Raw genomic sequence first — 17,633 nt, forward strand, 5'->3', positions numbered from 1 at the left:
AGAATTCTTCAGCTCCCAAATCTAGAAAACTGCTCTAGAATAATACTCTAAAATACTAGCTCATTACCTCATGGGCATATGTTAATAAGATTAAGGATCTTAGTCTACTTTGGCTCTTCAAGAAACCAACTGTGTTCTAGTTAAACACAAAGAGACCATGTCATAGGAGCCTTTTCGTCAGCACCAGATGCTTTCACCCTTGGCATTAAGAGCCTCAGTATGCCAAAGATGTGAAGGAACTTGTGTTCACGGGCAACTTGGAGTTCATTTAAAAATCACAGAATTTGGGAGTGTTAGGGCACAAGGGAGCCTCAGAGATCACCAAGTTCAACCTTCTTATTTTATAGATGTGAAAACAGACATGTCCGGAGATTAGTGACTCATAAGGTCTCAAGTGAGTTTGTGGCAGATGTAGTTCTAGGTATAACCCAGAATTAGAGAATTTAGAAATTGAAATTCAAGCAACTGTAATAAACAAACAAACAGACAAAAAAACGCAATCCTGGACCTGACCCTTTGTGAGAGTTTGGAGTTTAGCAGTACTATTCTCCAGGAGGAAATAAATAAACCCTTGACTGGAGAAGAGTAGCGTCAGCCATGGAGGCAGTGGATCAGATCTCTGGCCCGAAGAAGGAGATCATTCCATTGTGTGACCTGTGACACTCCACATCTGATGCCTGCATCCTCCTTCCCACAGTAAAGTGGGCAACAGATGGTTTTACAAACACAGCAGATGCTGCTTTTGAATCCAGGTACAAAACAGAACATTTGAGATTTTTAGTCCCTCCCTGCCTTATGGGTTAAGAGTAGAGTACATGAATGGATAGAGTTGTCTTGGACAGAAGGGAAATGAGAGCGGCCTCCTGAGTATGGGGTTTAAAAAGACACCTGGCATATAAGGAAATGAGCACACATGGGGGCAATTTGGGGGGAAATTCACATGCTGAATGGCTATCTATGATAACTGTGATTGCATAGGGCTTGGGTTAGGAGCTCAGCTATCCTTTGGGCAAGTGAAACAAAACAATCTTGGAAATAAAAAGAAATCCTCTTCTCTGACTCCTTTGCCCATGATGCACTCACCTTGCCTGACTAGTGCAGGACCTGCAAGTCAAATCTAACTCCTGTGCCATTGTGCTTTCTTATACCCCCCGTCTCTACCACTCCATCTTTTTACTTAATGGGGAAGAACAGATAGTAGCATAAAGCTATTGTTAATTTCCTAGGAGAGTTTAAAAAGCAGGGCATTTGTGAATGGCTGCTTATAGAAAGGGGTTATCTCAGTGAGCTTTGAATTATCAGAAGAGCCGTGTCCATATGGCCTGATCAGTGACAAACATTTGTATGCTAACATTTACATTTCTACGTTTAGTCATTAGGCTTGTGATTACAGATTCTAGTTCTGTGTGCTAAGTGGTCCTGCTGTGGTAGTTAATAATCCTCTAGTTTCAGAGGTTTGGGCATTAGAGAAAATTTTTTTTCATATGCCTTTCTTGGGAGAGGTGGGAACTCTGAACTGTGCTGAGGTAAGTTCTTCTCATTTCAGCAGGGAGCCAGTGGGTGCACCTCAAGGCCAAGCACACAGTAGAAGATTTAGAAATGATTTGAAAGTGAGGACTTTTTAAGGGGTCTGCTGCCTGCAGGTGCCACAGTAAAGAACAGTAGCAGCCCCTCCCATGATCCCCCTTTTTTACTTTTTTTTTTTTCAGACAATGGGAGGAGGAGATGTGAGTTGGCTTTGTTTTTTATTTTGTTTTGTTTTGTTTTGTTTTTAAATAACTGTTGCTTGGAAATATTTATTGGCATTTGAGTAACATGACTCGTCTTTTGAAAGTGAATGAGACCAAATATGGTAGCTCAGGTTGTCAGATCCCTTCAGGATAAACAGACAAGAACTTGTCTCCATCACACAGGATTTGAATCTTCTAGGGGTTAAATTTACACACAGTTGTTTTCATGATGTTTAGGGATGTTTCTTACATGTGACTATAGCTGTAGCAGCTAATGGTCAATAATAGAAAAGAAACCCAGGTTTAAAAATCATTTTATTGAGATGTGACGGGAAAACCAGGGATTGGAGAAGCTTGCTCTACAAAGAAACAGATAAGTAAGATCTAGAGTGCAAGATAAGGCACATGGAAAAGTTTTTGAGAGTTTTTTTTTTTTTATAAGAGACGTTTTGGTTAGTGTGTAGAAGTTGATTTATTAGACAAGCTGCTTTTTCTTACTTTACAAATTAAGGGAAAGGAAAAGTTTGTGCATGCCAATATTTAATATCGTTACCTCAAGCAGGGTCGGCCTTTTCTCAGACTTGCTGCTAATTCTGGAGTTCTGCGGAGATTAGTGCTGATCATCTTGGAATATTTGGTTTGCACATTGTGTGTGACTTCTCCAAATGGCAGTATGCTTGTGGAATTAGCAGATGGAATAGCAAAAAGCTAAAGGTTACAAGATTTTTCCTAGATGTATTTCTTGACCACTGTAGTACTAAAGCAAGAACAGTCACAAGCGAAGGAAAGCCTGCTCCTGTGTTCTTTTGACCAGTTCAGACCCAGCATGAATAGTGCTTCAGAGCCAATAGATACTCAGGGGAGACTGGGAAGTGATGTCTGGCTGCCACGCTGCTTACGTCATCGTAGAAGTAGGTTTTCGAAAACAGCTTAAGATTTTTTAAGGAAATGGCAAGCTGTGGGAATGCAGAGCAAGTATTTCTTATACATCATGCTGAATCAAATACCCATATGATATTGCATTAACATAGCTCTGACTGGGCCTTTTTCCCACGATGTTATGCTGAAACAATGTAGCATGCCCTTGGAATGTCACGGGCCACAGCGTGGGGGCAAGCTTTTCCCAGTTAGGTAGCTGCCACCTTATCACTAAAACATGTTTCTGTTCTGTGGTCATTTCCATTTCCTGCGTTGTAGAACTGGCACTCGTGTGTTACTGAACCAGCATCTCCGTGAGTCCAGAAAGCTGGACCAGGTCGCCCTTACCATTTTAAATACAGGAAGCCTCTGCTAAGACAAGGTGAAGACAGGCAAAGTGACTTGCTCCAGCTCCTGCTTCTGCTGGAGATTTTGGCAGAACCAGGACTAGGACGGGTCTCCTGACTCATGCTCCTGGCAGCCTGTCCAATGTTCTCTGTACTAGATTGGCCATTACAAAAAAAAATGACATCCTAATGAAACCATTTCCTATATTAGGTCTTTTGGTCACAGTTATAAACAACAGCATTGATTAAATTGAATTTAGTTAGTTGATTATGGATCTCTGCTGGTTCAAGTCCTTTCTCTTTCCCTCCCAAGCAATAAATGGTCTTTATTTATTATAATAAAGCAGTGTCTTATAATACCCACTCTGCGTAATCCACCATTAAGTAATGAGGAGATGGTGTCATGACCATTTCGTTTACTTTACGGCATTTTTGAAATCCATCTGCTCAGTTTTTGAGTTGAAGGGAAAAACACGACTTTGGAAGATGGGGTTACCTTGTGTTTGTTTCATCTCTCCTAAGCCTACTTAAGCTCTGGCTATTCCCAGTTCATAAATTTTGGGCAAGAGAATGGGGAATGTAGTGTTTTGGGATTTAGGGAATGTTACTTTGGAAGATTAAAAGATGACGCTTAAGAGATTGCATTTTGATCAGTAGACTGGAATGTGGACAGGGTGGTGAAAAGATCAAAGTTTGGTCCCTTAGACTCTCAGCTTCCAATTCAAGTCCCTAAAGGTGGTTTCAGGATCAAGAGAGAGCATCTTTATCCGAATATGATCCTAAGGTCAATCAATATCTTTCTTGCTCAGAATTGGCCTTGAGTTGAAGGATGCTTTTTCCTGGAGGACCCCTCTGCTTTGGGACATGAATCTGAAGTAAGCTGCACACACACAGACATGACCCCCGGTTTAGCTATTTCCCGAGTCCCCCCACTTCTCTGGTTTTATCTTCACTGTGGTGATAACATAACAGAGGAGGACTCTTCCAGGTTTATAGTCAGAATCACTCAACCCAGGGATGAATTATACCAATGATCAAAAAAAAGAAACATCTGGAAACTTTGGATTTGGGGGGAGGGGAAATTTCAGGAATCTTCATCCTGACCTGAAACTGTTTTAGGATTCTATAAAGAACTCTGAAAAATATGAGTCTAAATTTCTTCTAACTCTCTCACTTTCAAAAAGGGAGGAACCTAATTTATCTATAAAGCTTGTCAGTCTCTCTTAGCACAAATCTGTAATAAGGCTTGTGTGTGTGTGTGTGTGTGTGTGTTAAAGTTTTTTTGAGGCTCACATTCTTCAAGATATAGCAAGGTTGGCAGTTTTTGTGAATACTTCTACATTTTAACTTTCTGAAGAGATGGTTCTTCTTTGGGCACACTTAGTGGTGAAATTTAGTTACTGCACCTAGCATTATCTAGCACGCATTCTGAATGTAACCGCCTGACCCTTGGAATCTGGACAATGCATTTTTTTTTTTTCAAATTTACCCCATGTGTTTAAAAAAATCAGCTTTTAAGAGCTAATTTTAAGAGCTTCAATATGATAGAGGGTTAATATTTCATACTTTAAAAAAATTAGGCAGGAGCCACTGATAGGACCCCATGATGCTTTGTAAAGTGAACCAGTGTAATTTTTAAGTCAATATATGTTCATATATTTTTATTCATATTGATTTTCAAAATGCATACATCTTACATTTTAAATATCTTCTTATGGAAAATTTTAAGCATACACAAAAGTTAACAGAATAATACAGTGAAATCTCACGTACCCTCCATACCTTGCTTCATCTGTAGACCTTACTTCTTCCCCCAAAACATGGATTGTGATAAAGCAAATTTTAAACACTATACTATTTCATTCATAAATAATTTAAAATAATTCGAAGAGATTAGGGCTTTTTTAAAAATAACTATATCATTAGTACACCTAAAAAATAGCATTTATAATATCATCTATTTTCTAGTCACTGTCCAGATTCTTTTTGTCTCATAAAATTTTTTTAATAATTGGACTGTTCAAAACAAGATCCAAATAAGGCCTATGCATTACATTTAATTGGCATGTCTCCCAAGTCTCCTTTAATCCAGAACAGCTCCCTCTCTTTCTTGTTCTTTTTTTTTTTTTTTTTTCCTTTGCCATATGCTGGTTGAAGATACTGGGATGTGTTGTTGTTGTTTTGTAACCTTTCCCATATTCTAGATTTAAGTGATAGCATCTCTGTGGTGGTTATTATATTTCCTCGACCTGGTGTTTTCTGTAATCGGAGACAGCATGTTTTTAATTAGAGACCTTTCCTACCATGTCACTGTGTTGAACTGAATTTATAATATATGTATGTAAATGTTTATTGCATTAATATTGTATCTTTTTTAAAATATTGCTAAAGCTACTTTAATAACGGCATGAACACTGATGTGAATCTAACTGATAAAAGTCACATCTTGAGGAGTTAGGTACGAGTCAGGGATTTTGTGGGTGGGAAGAGAATCTGAATGGCCCATCTGTGTTTTGAGGTTGTGCTTTGTGGCCTCCCTCCTGCCTGCCTTCCTCACCCGCTGGAGAGAGCTGTCACAGGAAACATGCTGCCGAATTCCTTGGAGATTCTAAGGAATATTTCAAAGTTTGTACCAAGAAGTCTTATTGAAGGGACTTGCACAAATTTTTTTTTTTTAAGATTTTATTTATTTATCAGACAGAGATCACAAGTAGGCGGAAAGACAGGCAGAGAGAGAGGGGAAAGCAGGCTCCCTGCTAAGCAGAGAGCTGGATACGGGGCTTGATCCCAGCACACTGGGATCATAACCTGAGCCGAAGGCAGAGGCTTTAACCCACTGAGCCACCCAGGCGCCCCTGCACAAATTTTTATTTAAATCCGCCTACTTGATGTTTTACTAAAACTCTCCACAGCAGTCCTCTAAGATTTTTATTCCCATATAACACTCTAGACTACCAGAAAATAGCCTCTGATACAGGAGATAAAGATCCTCATTTGAAGTAGGGCTATTGCTGTTGGTTGTGATTACTTTTAGGAACCTTGGAATACCATGTGGAGTTCTTTTTTGGACAAAGCTTAGACTTCAGTACAGCGAGAGATGACAGAAGGGATCGGTGACGTGGGGTTAGCCTCCTTTATTGTGATAGGAAGGAGCTGGAACTCCTTATAACTTTCTGTCCTCACTCCTTCCAGCTGCATTAAATATCCTCATTATCCCTCATCGCTCACCACTCCCATCTGTGCTCTGTCCTCCCTGCAGGAGTCTTTGATGCTTCTGATCTTTCTTTAATGGTTTCCCTGACTGCTTAGGTGACTCAAGAATATAATGTAGCCAAACTTCAAAACCAAAACCAAAGCGGACCAAGAGAGAAACTGTGTGATCGGTGTCCTGAGAAGTCATGTCAGCCATTCCATGGTCCTCACCTCTCTCCCCGGCCCGGCTGTGGGTCACCCTGCCGGCCGGCCAGTTGTAAGGGGGCCCTGAGTTGTCTGAGTTCTGGGGAGCCTCCCCTGGCAGTCCCGGGAGCCTTCGTGTGTTTCCTGCTGCCGTGGGCATGTGGGAAGCATGCGGGTCTGTGAGGGTGTGGGTGCCTAACTGCCCGTGGTTAAGATTTACATCCACCTGTGAATGGGTTCCATCTGCAGAGACAAAAGAGCCTCCTTGCTCTGCCATTCAAAAATACATTAATTCCTGTGGGACTGCTTTTTTTTTTTTTTTTGGATCTTACAAGAAGATGAAAATATCCTCCTTTGAGATTATCAACCTATGTGTGTGTGTCTAATGGATAATAAATAATGATTTTGTTCAAATAGGCAGACCCTTTTTTTTTTCCTTTTTTTTTTGAGTTTATTTATCTGTGAGGGAGAGCAAGAGAGAGCACAAGAGTGGGGTAAGGGTCAGAGGGAGAACCAAACTCCCCGCTGAGCAGGGAGCCCGATGTGGAACTTGATCCCACAACTCTGGGATCATGACCTGAGCGGAAGGCAGATGCTTAGCCTACTGAGCTCCCCAGGTGCCCCGAAATAGGCAGATCTTTAAATGACAAAGAACATGGTGCAAGGGGAGAGGAGTGGGAATCTACTGGCTGCTCTGTTTATTTGCAAAAAGAACAAGGGTACTCGGTCTACTATTAGAAGTGTTTTTCTTCTCTGCACTGGGATATAAAAGCTTGAGTGAGGATGAAGAGTTTAAAGGAGGAGATTTTAGGACGCAGGATGAGGGGAGTCGTGGATGAGGAGATGAGTGCTGAGACGATGATTTCGGGATGCTCCCAGACACTGTGTGTGGAGGGAGATCTGTGGAGCAGACAGGGTCTGGGGATGTTTGCCGGGAGGTGTTTGCCCGTGAGTGTAGGGCTGAGTGGAGAGGTGAGGCTTCTTTGCAGAGATGGAGGAGGCCGAGGAGGATTTAGTGATGAAAGGAAATATTTGTTCAAAAGGAGGGTATGTTTGTGAAAGGGAGAGGGAAGAGGACTGATTTCAATGAGGATGATGTTTGGATAACAGAGGATGGGGGAAGTGGGGGAAATGGCTGCTTTCGGAGTCCTGAAATAAGAATATGGCTAGAGAAGGAAGTGCTTGTTCCTGGAGCTTCTCGTTAGCCACTGCCCCCCCCCCCCCACACACATCATGTTTTCTTGTTGAGATTAGTGGAAAAAGAGGGAGGTTTTGTATCCGTTGTTCTCCATTCTTAAGCTTGGAGTTTGAGGCTGAAATAGATTTCCCGGTTTTCCCTTTTCGTCCTCTCAAAGCTCCCCCTCCGGCCCCATCTGCTGCCGCAGGAATACCCCTCCTCCCCAGAATTCCTGTAGAGAATCGCACTGCTTCTGAGGGACTGCTCTAAGCTGGTGTCTGAATTCAATTACATGTCATCAGTGCTTGCTTTATTTATAACCTCGCCATATTGTAAACATCAGCGCTGAAAGAGACCAGCCCCTAGACCACCAGTGTTCTGGCAGAGCTTTGAACACCAGCGTCAGCCACGGTCTGCGACAGCAGAGGTGCCCTGAGCCAGCCCCCAATCTCCATGGGCCTGTGTAGGGTACAGCGGAGACTCAAACTTGTTAATAAGGTAGAAATTTTAATTGATACCTTCCTGATCTTGGAGGGTTATTATTTTTTTCTGAGTTTGCTTCCATAATCTATATCCTCACCTCTCCCCAGCTATATGAAACAGTCTCCACTCTCCCATGGCCTGCCCTGCTCCGCCAGTCCTCCACTGATGAATCCCTGCCGTCCAGGGAGACCCTAAGAAGTGTCTGTGCATGACAGTGTCAGACGACAAGTAATGCATCATATAGTTAAGGACCCCTCCAAACTGTTTTGGGTTTCTGGATAACTGCATTTATATGGACCAGAGTGTAAGTCCTTCTCCCTTAACACAACGCAAGGCAGTGCAATGCAACACAACACACACTTTATGTTAATTTGTTTGTTTCTTAAAACTTACCTTTCTGGGGGTGCCTGGGTAGCTCAGTGGGTTAAAGCCTCTGCCTTCGGCTCGGGTCATGATCCCAGGGTCCTGGTATCGAGCCCCACATCGGGCTCTCTGCTCAGCGGGGAGCCTGCTTCCTCTCTCTCTCTGCCTGCCTCTCTGCCTACTTGTGTTCTCTGTCTGTCAAATAAATAAATAAAATATTAAAAAAAAAAAACTTACCTTTCTGGGTGTGTTTTCAGCCTCTTGAAACCTAGATCCCTCCAGCGCTGGCCATTGCAGGGCCATAAATTCACAGCTGGTGACACAGTTTCAACGGGGTCAGCTTCACTGTATTGTTACTGAGTGTTAAGGGCGCTGGAGAACCCTTGTTTCAAAACAGATGCCAGAACTGTGTGTCAGAGAGGAAAGGAGCTACCAAGAAACTTACCAACACGATCTTCGAGATTAGTTTTTCATGTAATTTTCTTCTCTAGGGAAAAAGTGCTGTGAGTTTCTGTGCAATCTTCCGGAGAGCTCTTCATGACTTCTGGCATTTTCTAATTGACAGTGAGCTGATGCACATTCCAGGTGATAAAATAACAGGAGCTCTGGGGGGATTAAATTTATGGATTGGAAAGTAAGCCCAAACATTTTAACACACATTAACTTCTTTCCTGTTTAGACTTCCCGGTGTTGTCTTTTCTCTCAGACGGGCACCAGATGCCTTTTCCCCTTCTCCATGCCCATTCTGTGGATATGCATGTAATAGACACAGTTTCTAAAGCCCTCAGGACTCTTGCTTCTATAGTAACAATGCAGTCGTTTTATAATTCCCCTAAGACTTCTTTTTGTTTGCATAAGATGTTTAGGAAACCCAAAATAAACACATCAGTGTAGACCCAGAAGCCAGGTTGGAAAATGAGTCTTCCTCACCTGCCTCCCCTTTTACACATGTTAATGCAAATCTCTCTCCGCCATGCCCTCCCTCTCGTTTGCCACTTGGACAACACTTTCCTTTTACCTGCCACCATCCTAGCTCTTCCTCAGCTGTGGTCTCTGATGCATTCTGTTTGCAGTGTTCCTGTCCCAACAATCCTTCCCTCATTTCCAGGGAATTCATTAAACCCAAACTCTCCCAACTGGGTTCTCTACCCTCCTGTCTCTCCCCTCCTTGCTCACGCTTTCATCCTCCTTCAAAGGACATGCTGGATACCGTTCTCCGTCCTCCTGTGCTTTCCCCATTTCTAAACCTCCACTTACGTGATCTCAACTGCAATGAAGAGAATACTCTGGAAGTAGGGAAGGAGAAAGGTGTCATGCCATGATTGTCACTCCCAGGCTCAGAAAGGGCACCAGCTGATTCTTTACCTTTTGAGTTGAATTGATTGGTAGAATTAAAAGATACCAAGTTGAGACAAGTATACAGATGCACTCAGCTAGGGCAGGTAAACCAAACTTCAGGAAAATGAGTCAGTTCTGTATTTGTATTTGGTGATAAATTTTTACATGTACAGCCAAATGTTTACATAACCTTAACAGACCCAGTGAGAGTGAACTGAAAAACTGGGGTATCAAACAGGAATATCCCTTCAAATACTCTCTGGAACATTCTTCCATCCACATCATGCTTGACTTTCCCCTACAAGTATGTATGTATGGGGGAGAAATGTTGCATGTTTCTCAGATATGGCTTATTTGCAAATGTCCTGCTTGCCTCTTCCCGAGTCTATAAATCTGATCTTTTCAGCAACTACTATGTTGCAGTATTTTGGTATTGCATTTTGTTGGGCCAACCAAACTGTTTAAGAATCACACTTTTTGATTTTTAGAAAAGCTTGTGTGAGGAGGTGAGGGGTATCAAGGGTTAGCACCCCATAATGCAGTAAGAGGTCTGTAGTAGTTTGGTATTCTCTCGTTTTATTTCCCCAAATGAAGAGGGAAGAGAATTTGTTAGTATTTTATTTGGGCTATTAAGTAGCATTTGCAACTGCAAATAAGTTCAAATATAGTAATATAGTTTATCATCTGAAATGACATCATCATCTTAGATGGCTGAGTCAAAAATTAAGCTTTTTGTTTCCCATACCAAAATAGAATTTATTTGCTTTATACATAGTGACCTGACCAGTTTTATTAGGAGAAAACAGAAAAACTATAATCTTTAAGAAAATTAAACTTTTAAATATCCATTTTTGACCTGAGGTGTTAAACCCTTCAGCTCTGTGCTGTTCACAGAGTAAATATTTAAAATGCAGTGTTTGGGCTCGCTGTTTAATTTTTGACTTCTACTTAATCACGTGTGCTCTGGCTTGCTTTCAGGATTGCTGTCTCTGCACATTGTGGGAATTCTTCTAACTTAGCTCTGTTTCCCATTTTGTATACATTATATTAAAACCAAAGTCTCCCCACTAACTGACTTTAATTCTCTTCTTGTCTATTCTAATATCTCATGGATTTCCTTTTGTAGCCTTGTCTAAAATATCCTAAATGGTTGGAAGGTTGCTTTCCAATTTAAACCACTCTTAGGGTAGGCAAATGGCTGGGACCCTTGAGGGCATATCATACACGGTGGTGGAGAGGGGTAAGGATTTAGATTACTATGAGAGAGAAATGCATCATTATTAAATACAGTTCATCTTAGCAGAATTAGGTACTAGACTTTTTTTTCCAAAAGGAGCATAATACAGAAAATAACCATATCTTTTTCCTTCACAATTTTTGTTATTAATTCCGTCGGAGACAGGATATTTGCTACATGTGCAAGTAGCATAACCTCTGATGGGCTTGGGAGTTTGTTTATACCCTTAAAAACACAGAATTTTAGGTGTAGAAGTGGTCTTATACTACCATCAGATAGTACTCATCAGATTCCCTTTCCTTCAGTGCGACTAAACTTTGTTGTCATTTCTTTCTACCATGTTTTCCATAGACTCCCACTCTTACTGGTTTTATCCTTTACCAGTGTCAGTCAGTTCTCTGTAAAGGCACGTGTCACACTGTGTGGCAATCATTTGTTCATACAAATGTCTTTCTCTTTGGATCATAAACTGTGTAAAGGCGGGAAGTGGTCTATGACCACATACTTCCCAGTGGCCAGCTGAAAGCCTAGTTTATGGTAAGAACTTAAGGAAGATTAACACCCTCGTAGTAGCTAACAACCCCCAAATCTCAGTGGCTTAAGACAGTCTTGGGTTGGCAAGGGTCCTGTTTCACGGTGTCCTCATTGAGGGGTATAGGCTAATAAAGTCTGGATAAACTTGGATTCATGCTAGGCATCTTGGCAAGGGGGTGGAAAGAGTGAATCATGCCCCAGCCCTTCATGTTTCAGCTTGGAACTGACATGTCACTTTCTCTTAGGAGACATAGCCATACACGCCTATGACCCTGGGAGCAAGAGCAACACCTCTTTGTTTCTGAGAGGAGGAGAACAGGAATGTTCGCCAGCGCCACTAATACCTAAGTCAATATCTGATACATGGTGGGCACCTGAGAACCATTGAATGAATGAAGTACTTAGAACTTTCTGCTGGGATTTTAGATTTTTCCACACAGTAAGCAGAACCACTTCAAATATATATACTGTTAACTACTTTTTAAAAATTAATTAATTAATTTTTTAATATCTTTTCAGCATAACAGTATTCATTGTTTTTGCACCACACCCAGTGCTCCATGCAATATGTGTCGTCCTTAGTACCCACCACCTGGCTCCCACAACCTCCCACCCCCGCCCCTTCAAAATCCTCAGGTTGTTTTTCAGAGTCCATAGTCTATCATGGTTCACCTCCCCTTCCAATTTCCCTCAACTCCCTTCTCCTCTCCATCTCCTCATGTCCTCCATGTTATTTGTTATGCTCACAAATAAGTGAAACCATATGATAATTGACTCTCTCTGCTTGACTTATTTCACTCAGCATAATCTCTTCCAGTCCCATCCATGTTGCTACAAAAGTTGGGTATTCATCCTTTCTGATGGAGGCATAATACTCCATAGTGTATATGGACCACATCTTCCTTATCCATTCGTCCGTTGAAGGGCATCTTGGTTCATTCCACAGTTTGGCGACCGTGGCCATTGCTGCTATAAACATTGGGGTACAGATGGCCCTTCTTTTCACTACATCTGTATCATTGGGGTAAATACCCAGTATGTTAACTACATTTTTTAGAAGATGAGGATGCTAATATTACTTTACAAGCTATGTTCAGCAGACTTCTGAGAATTGTCTTGTAACCACTCTGTTCACTTTACTCATATTAGGGAAGGCATTGTGTTTGATTTTCTAGTTTTTCAGATGCTTAGAGTATGGAATGGGTACATTTGCATGATTTAACGCTTTGCCTGAGTCATTAAGAAGAAGAGCTGGGAAAAATGTTAAAGTCATCAAATATTTACATATTAAGTTAGTCTGACCAAGAAGCTTTTTTAGAAGAGTTAATATCTGGCTCAACAATTGGACAAGAGCTTTGGAAAAATGAGAACCTAATCGACTTAAAAGTGAAGTATTTCTGAGAACATTTAAGTTCTACTTTCTGAGCAAATTTCAGTGATGTAACAATGTTTTCGACTACAATATAGTCACGATGTTTTACATTAGATCCTCAGATACCCACCTTGTAGCTGAAAATCTGTGCCAACTCATTTACAACTTGAATGTTCTCTCTCTCTCTCTCACACAAGCACAGACACACACACGTGTTTGTGAAGTGATGGATGTGTTAACTAACCAGATGGTGAGACGCCATTCATAACATAATGTACATTAAATCACCATAGTGTCCATTCTAAATATCTTACAGTTTTATCTGTCAGTCATACCTCAATAAAGCTGAAATAAAATAAATATTTGGGTTATTTGCCCCCCCCCATAATAGATAGCACTGTAATGTCTTCATGGCCCCCTTTTTTCCTTGTTTCTTCAATTCGAAAATATTTAACTTGAGGGAATGGGCCAAGGTTTGCTGAAATTTCAGCATGGAAGACCAAGTGGAAAGAAGTCCATTGAGAACAGAGGGGAGCATGACTGGAGGTCATCTTGGTTTCAGTCCTCCGAGGGGACAGAGGGAGGTGTGTCTGAAACCAGGCTCGTGTTGCTTTCAAGGTCATAGCTGGTGGTCATAGACAATTGCTGAAAGGGATGTTTGGCTTGGGAGCAGAGATGGCACTGACCCTGAAGACTGAAAGACCTGACAAAGGCCAGATTGCAAGACTAGATTCCATCTGGGAGGCAGTTCTAAAGGAGAATCTCAATTTTTTTTTTTTTTTAAGGTCTGCTCCAAAAGATAATCATGGTTTTAATCCCTCAGGGCAGGAATTTGGGCTGGAGGGTAGAGAACCCCAAGCAGAGCTTGTTGGGGGAAGCTGAGCTTTACAAGTTGATCAGTACTTAGCCCATCTAGGATTTAAGCACCCAGACTGTTTCTTGGTCCCAGCCTGGATAGGAAGCCAATCCCTACTCTACTGCGTGAATCTGCTGAGGAAGTCTGCAAAGCTGAGCAAGGAAGGCAAAGTCCCTGATCTCTGGCTAGGACGTGGGGGGAAGGCTGTGACAGAAATTGAAAACTAGTGTTCATTGATTGTCTCACCAGTGGGTCCATGGGAGTCAGGAGAGGTCGGAGATGAGATGGAAGTACTACACTTACCCCTCTTCCTTGAATTTGTGGTATCGTTATGGAAACAAGCACATTATAAAATTGGTTACTCACCATGAGCTACTCTGCTGATACAGAGACCAGAGTAGTAATACATAGTGTCTGAGGAGCCTGAGGTGTTGGATGATTTCAGCAGTGCCTGAGTTCAATGAGAGTGTTTAAAACTGTGTCTTTGCTTTGATGATAATCTGCAGAATACATATTTTTATCGGGTACAAACACAAGCCTTCTCATTTGCAGTGATAATTTGTATTTAAAGTATGTTTTCATAACCTAAAACTTTAGTTTCTTAAGTTAATGCAATTCAAACTAGAGTCCAAAAATACTCTTCTGGGTGCATACGTTTTTAAAGAAACTGTAAGCATGGAGGATAGAATCCGGATCTGAGCCATGAAGAATGGGTGGGCTCACGTGGGTACAAAGAAGAGAGAAAAGTGTTTCCACAAGAGGCGAGAGTGTGAGATCAAGGATGAGCATGATTCATTTAGGGGACCTGGAACTTGAAGAATACTTCAGTTTCAGGTTTTAAATCCTGCCTCCTGACCTTGACATGGCAATAGTTTTGGGAACCCTGTTTTCTCTGTTTCCTTGATTACCTGCCTTCTTCTGATGGGTGCACGAACTTTATGACATCTTTATTGAGAACGTGACTCTCACAACCCCTTTAAAGGGTCATCTTCTGACCCTCACATTACTGATCAGTATGTAACGTGAAACTTTCTTTGTGTGCCAGAATGTGAATTTTGTCTCTGCAGGACTGTACTTCTGAGCAGTTCATGATTCTAGCAGAGACGTCCAAAGGAGGGTGCATTGCATTACCACGCTGGGTATTTGCCTGCTGCTCAGGAAGCAGGTGGTCCATCGAGGACCAGGACACTAACAGGAAATTGTCTTTTTTATGGAAGAACCTCACCTGTACTTTGTTAGGCATTTGTTTTTCTCAAATATCATCGATGGCCTCTCGAATTATTTTTCTTTTGTACAAAAAGCATCCCAGATCAGTGTTCTTTTTTTTTTCTTAAGCTTTTATTTATTTATTTGAGAGAAAAAGAGCACAAGGAGGGGCAGTGGCAGAATGAGAGGGAGAAACAGACTCCCCACTGAGCAGAGAGCGCTACGTGGGGCTTGATCCTAGGACCCTGGGATCATGTCCTGAGCCAAAGGCAGAGGCTTAACTGACAGAGTCACCCAGGTGCGCCCCGCCGCCCCCTCTCCAGATCAGTGTTCTTTATGGTTCTTCATTTTACAGTAGTTTAATGAGATTTATTACTAAAACAGGGTTTGTGTTTGTTGATTACATCATGTTTGTTAATTACATCAGAGGGCAAGGCTGTTTGTTCAGATGTAGGCTGACAACTACTTGGTCTTTTTCAATCTTCTTTGCTAAGTAAAACTTTCTTTTTTTCCCCCCCCTTTACAGATTCCAACAAGATCATGGCGGAGCACAGCCACAAGCAAAAGCCGCTCGATTTACAGAATGGTAGCTTAGAGGCCAGCTTTGTGGCAAATTCCCTCGAGGACAGTTCCCCAAACATGATGGAGAGCCTGAGCCCGAAGAAATATTCCTCCAGCCTGAAGTTTAAAGCCAATGGAGACTATTCGGGCTCTTACTTAACCCTCTCACAACCTGTGGCTGCTAAGAGAAGCCCTTCCCCTCTGGGATCCAATGTCAGGAGCAGCCCCTCGCTGGCCAAAATCCAGGGAAGCAAGCAGTTCTCCTGTGATGGAACTGACAAAAGTATTTCCATGAAACCACCCACCCCTCTCCTCAGCACTTCCCCCTCCCTCAGTGGGTACCCACTTGGGAAAGCGGACTTTGATCATTATACTGGCCGGGACAGCGAAAGGTCCTTGAGGCTCGCAGAGAAGCCTCCCTATTCCAAATACAGCTTAAGGAATAAATCCCATGACAATGTCTACTTTCTCGGGGGGCTGGAAGGCCGAAAGGCGTCTGGCTCACTCCTGACCATGTGGAATGGAAGTTCCCTGAGCGACACTGGCCCCTCTCCCATCAGCAGATCAGGGGCGGCAAGCATGCCTTCAAGCCCAAAGCAAGCCAGGAAAATGAGCATCCAGGACAACCTGACCCTTCAGCCCAAGCTGAGCCGACACAAGGAGCTGGCGTCTGAAAACATCGGTTTAAGAACCAGGAAGTATTCAGGGAGCAGCCTGAGTCACATGGGAGCCTATAGCCGCTCTCTCCCCAGGTTACACAGGGCCACTGACAACCAGCTGACGCCCCTCAGTTTGCCTCCCAGAAACTCTCTGGGCAATTCCAAACGAACGAAACTGGGGGAAAAGGATCTACCTCATAGCATCATAGACAACGACAATTACCTGAATTTTTCTTCTTTGAGTTCAGGGGCTTTACCCTATAAACCCTCCGCATCGGAGGGGCATCCTTATGTCAGTTCCACCCTCAGCGTCCCTGCCAGTCCTCGAGTGGCTCGGAAGATGCTTCTGGCCTCCACCTCCTCCTGCACCTCTGATGACCTTGACAGGGCTCCCTACTCTGGGCCCGGCCCAGGGCACTTGTTTCCTCCTGGGGACGTGTTTTCCGCCAGGAGGAACTTCTCCTGTGGGTCTGTCGAGTTCGATGATGCAGACCTGGAGAGCCTCAGACAGGCCTCAGGAACTCCCCAACCCATCCTTCGGGAGAGGAAAAGCAGCATCAGCTCCATTTCCGGCCGTGATGACCTGATGGATTATCACCGGCGGCAGAGGGAGGAGAGACTCAGGGAGCAGGAGATGGAGCGACTGGTAATCCTCATCTGACTTGACCTCACTCTTCCCTTGAGCAGCTTCTTGGAGACACACTTGGAGGCCTGTAGGAGCTCCACGTGCCCCAGCCACTGCTTTGCCTTTCTAGAATTCTGCTGTCCTTCCCTTTCTCAGTCCCTATTGCTGGTCGTGTGGGGGCGTTTGAAGGCCTACCTGTACCTAGTGTTAGATTACGTGGCTCTGCAGAGTCCTCTCAAGTGTAGATTCCTGATAAACCTAACCAAGTGGTTGTGAATTTTACTGAATTTCTTATAAGTCTTTCAAACTTTTCTTTAAGACAGTGAATAAACACTGATTTGTATTACGGCTGCCATCAAATTGATATGGCATGGTCTGATAGGAGTAATTGGGGAAATCACGACTATTTAGGAATTCAACTTTTCTGTAGAGCAAGTGGTCTAGAAAATTGAAAGGTCAGCTAAATGTTGCTCAGCCTTTTTCCTGCTCTGTACACATACGCATACCATCCCCCCCCACCATACTCCCTTCTGCAGTGTCTCCTAGTCCATACAGTGACACCCAAGTACACATCCAGGGAAGTTTTTTGAGTTGTCTTTTTCTGTTGAAAATGGATTTTTGCTTACTGTGGGAAATACTGAAAACAGTAAGAAAGGGGGATACTATCCCTTGAGAGTCCCATTCATGAATGAGGGCAAACTGCTGCATTCTTACTCTTTTTCTTTTAAGCATAGACTTTTTTGTCTATGTGTTTCTTAGGACGAACAGGGTGAGAATTGACTTTAATTCATTAATGCCGAGTTGTTCCTTAAAGAGGGATGCAGCAAGGGG

General features: G+C 42.7%; 1 protein-coding gene across 19 annotated transcripts in view; it reads left to right on the forward strand.

The window, feature by feature from the left end:
- The window catches only part of PHLDB2 (pleckstrin homology like domain family B member 2), a 102,731-nt gene that overhangs the window by 2,518 nt on the left and 82,580 nt on the right, over window positions 1-17,633 (forward strand). For all 19 annotated transcript variants that reach the window (XM_032852152.1, XM_032852155.1, XM_032852153.1 and 16 more), the window contains one exon: window positions 15,484-16,823. In XM_032852152.1, coding sequence (XP_032708043.1) covers window positions 15,498-16,823 — 1,326 coding nt within the window. In that variant the 5' untranslated portion in view covers window positions 15,484-15,497. Of the gene's footprint in view, window positions 1-15,483; window positions 16,824-17,633 lie in introns of those variants that run through there.

Source organism: Lontra canadensis, unplaced genomic scaffold, assembly GCF_010015895.1.
Source record: "Lontra canadensis isolate GAN:19392208 unplaced genomic scaffold, GSC_riverotter_1.0 scaffold6, whole genome shotgun sequence".
In the NCBI taxonomy this organism is placed as follows: Eukaryota; Metazoa; Chordata; class Mammalia; order Carnivora; family Mustelidae; genus Lontra; species Lontra canadensis.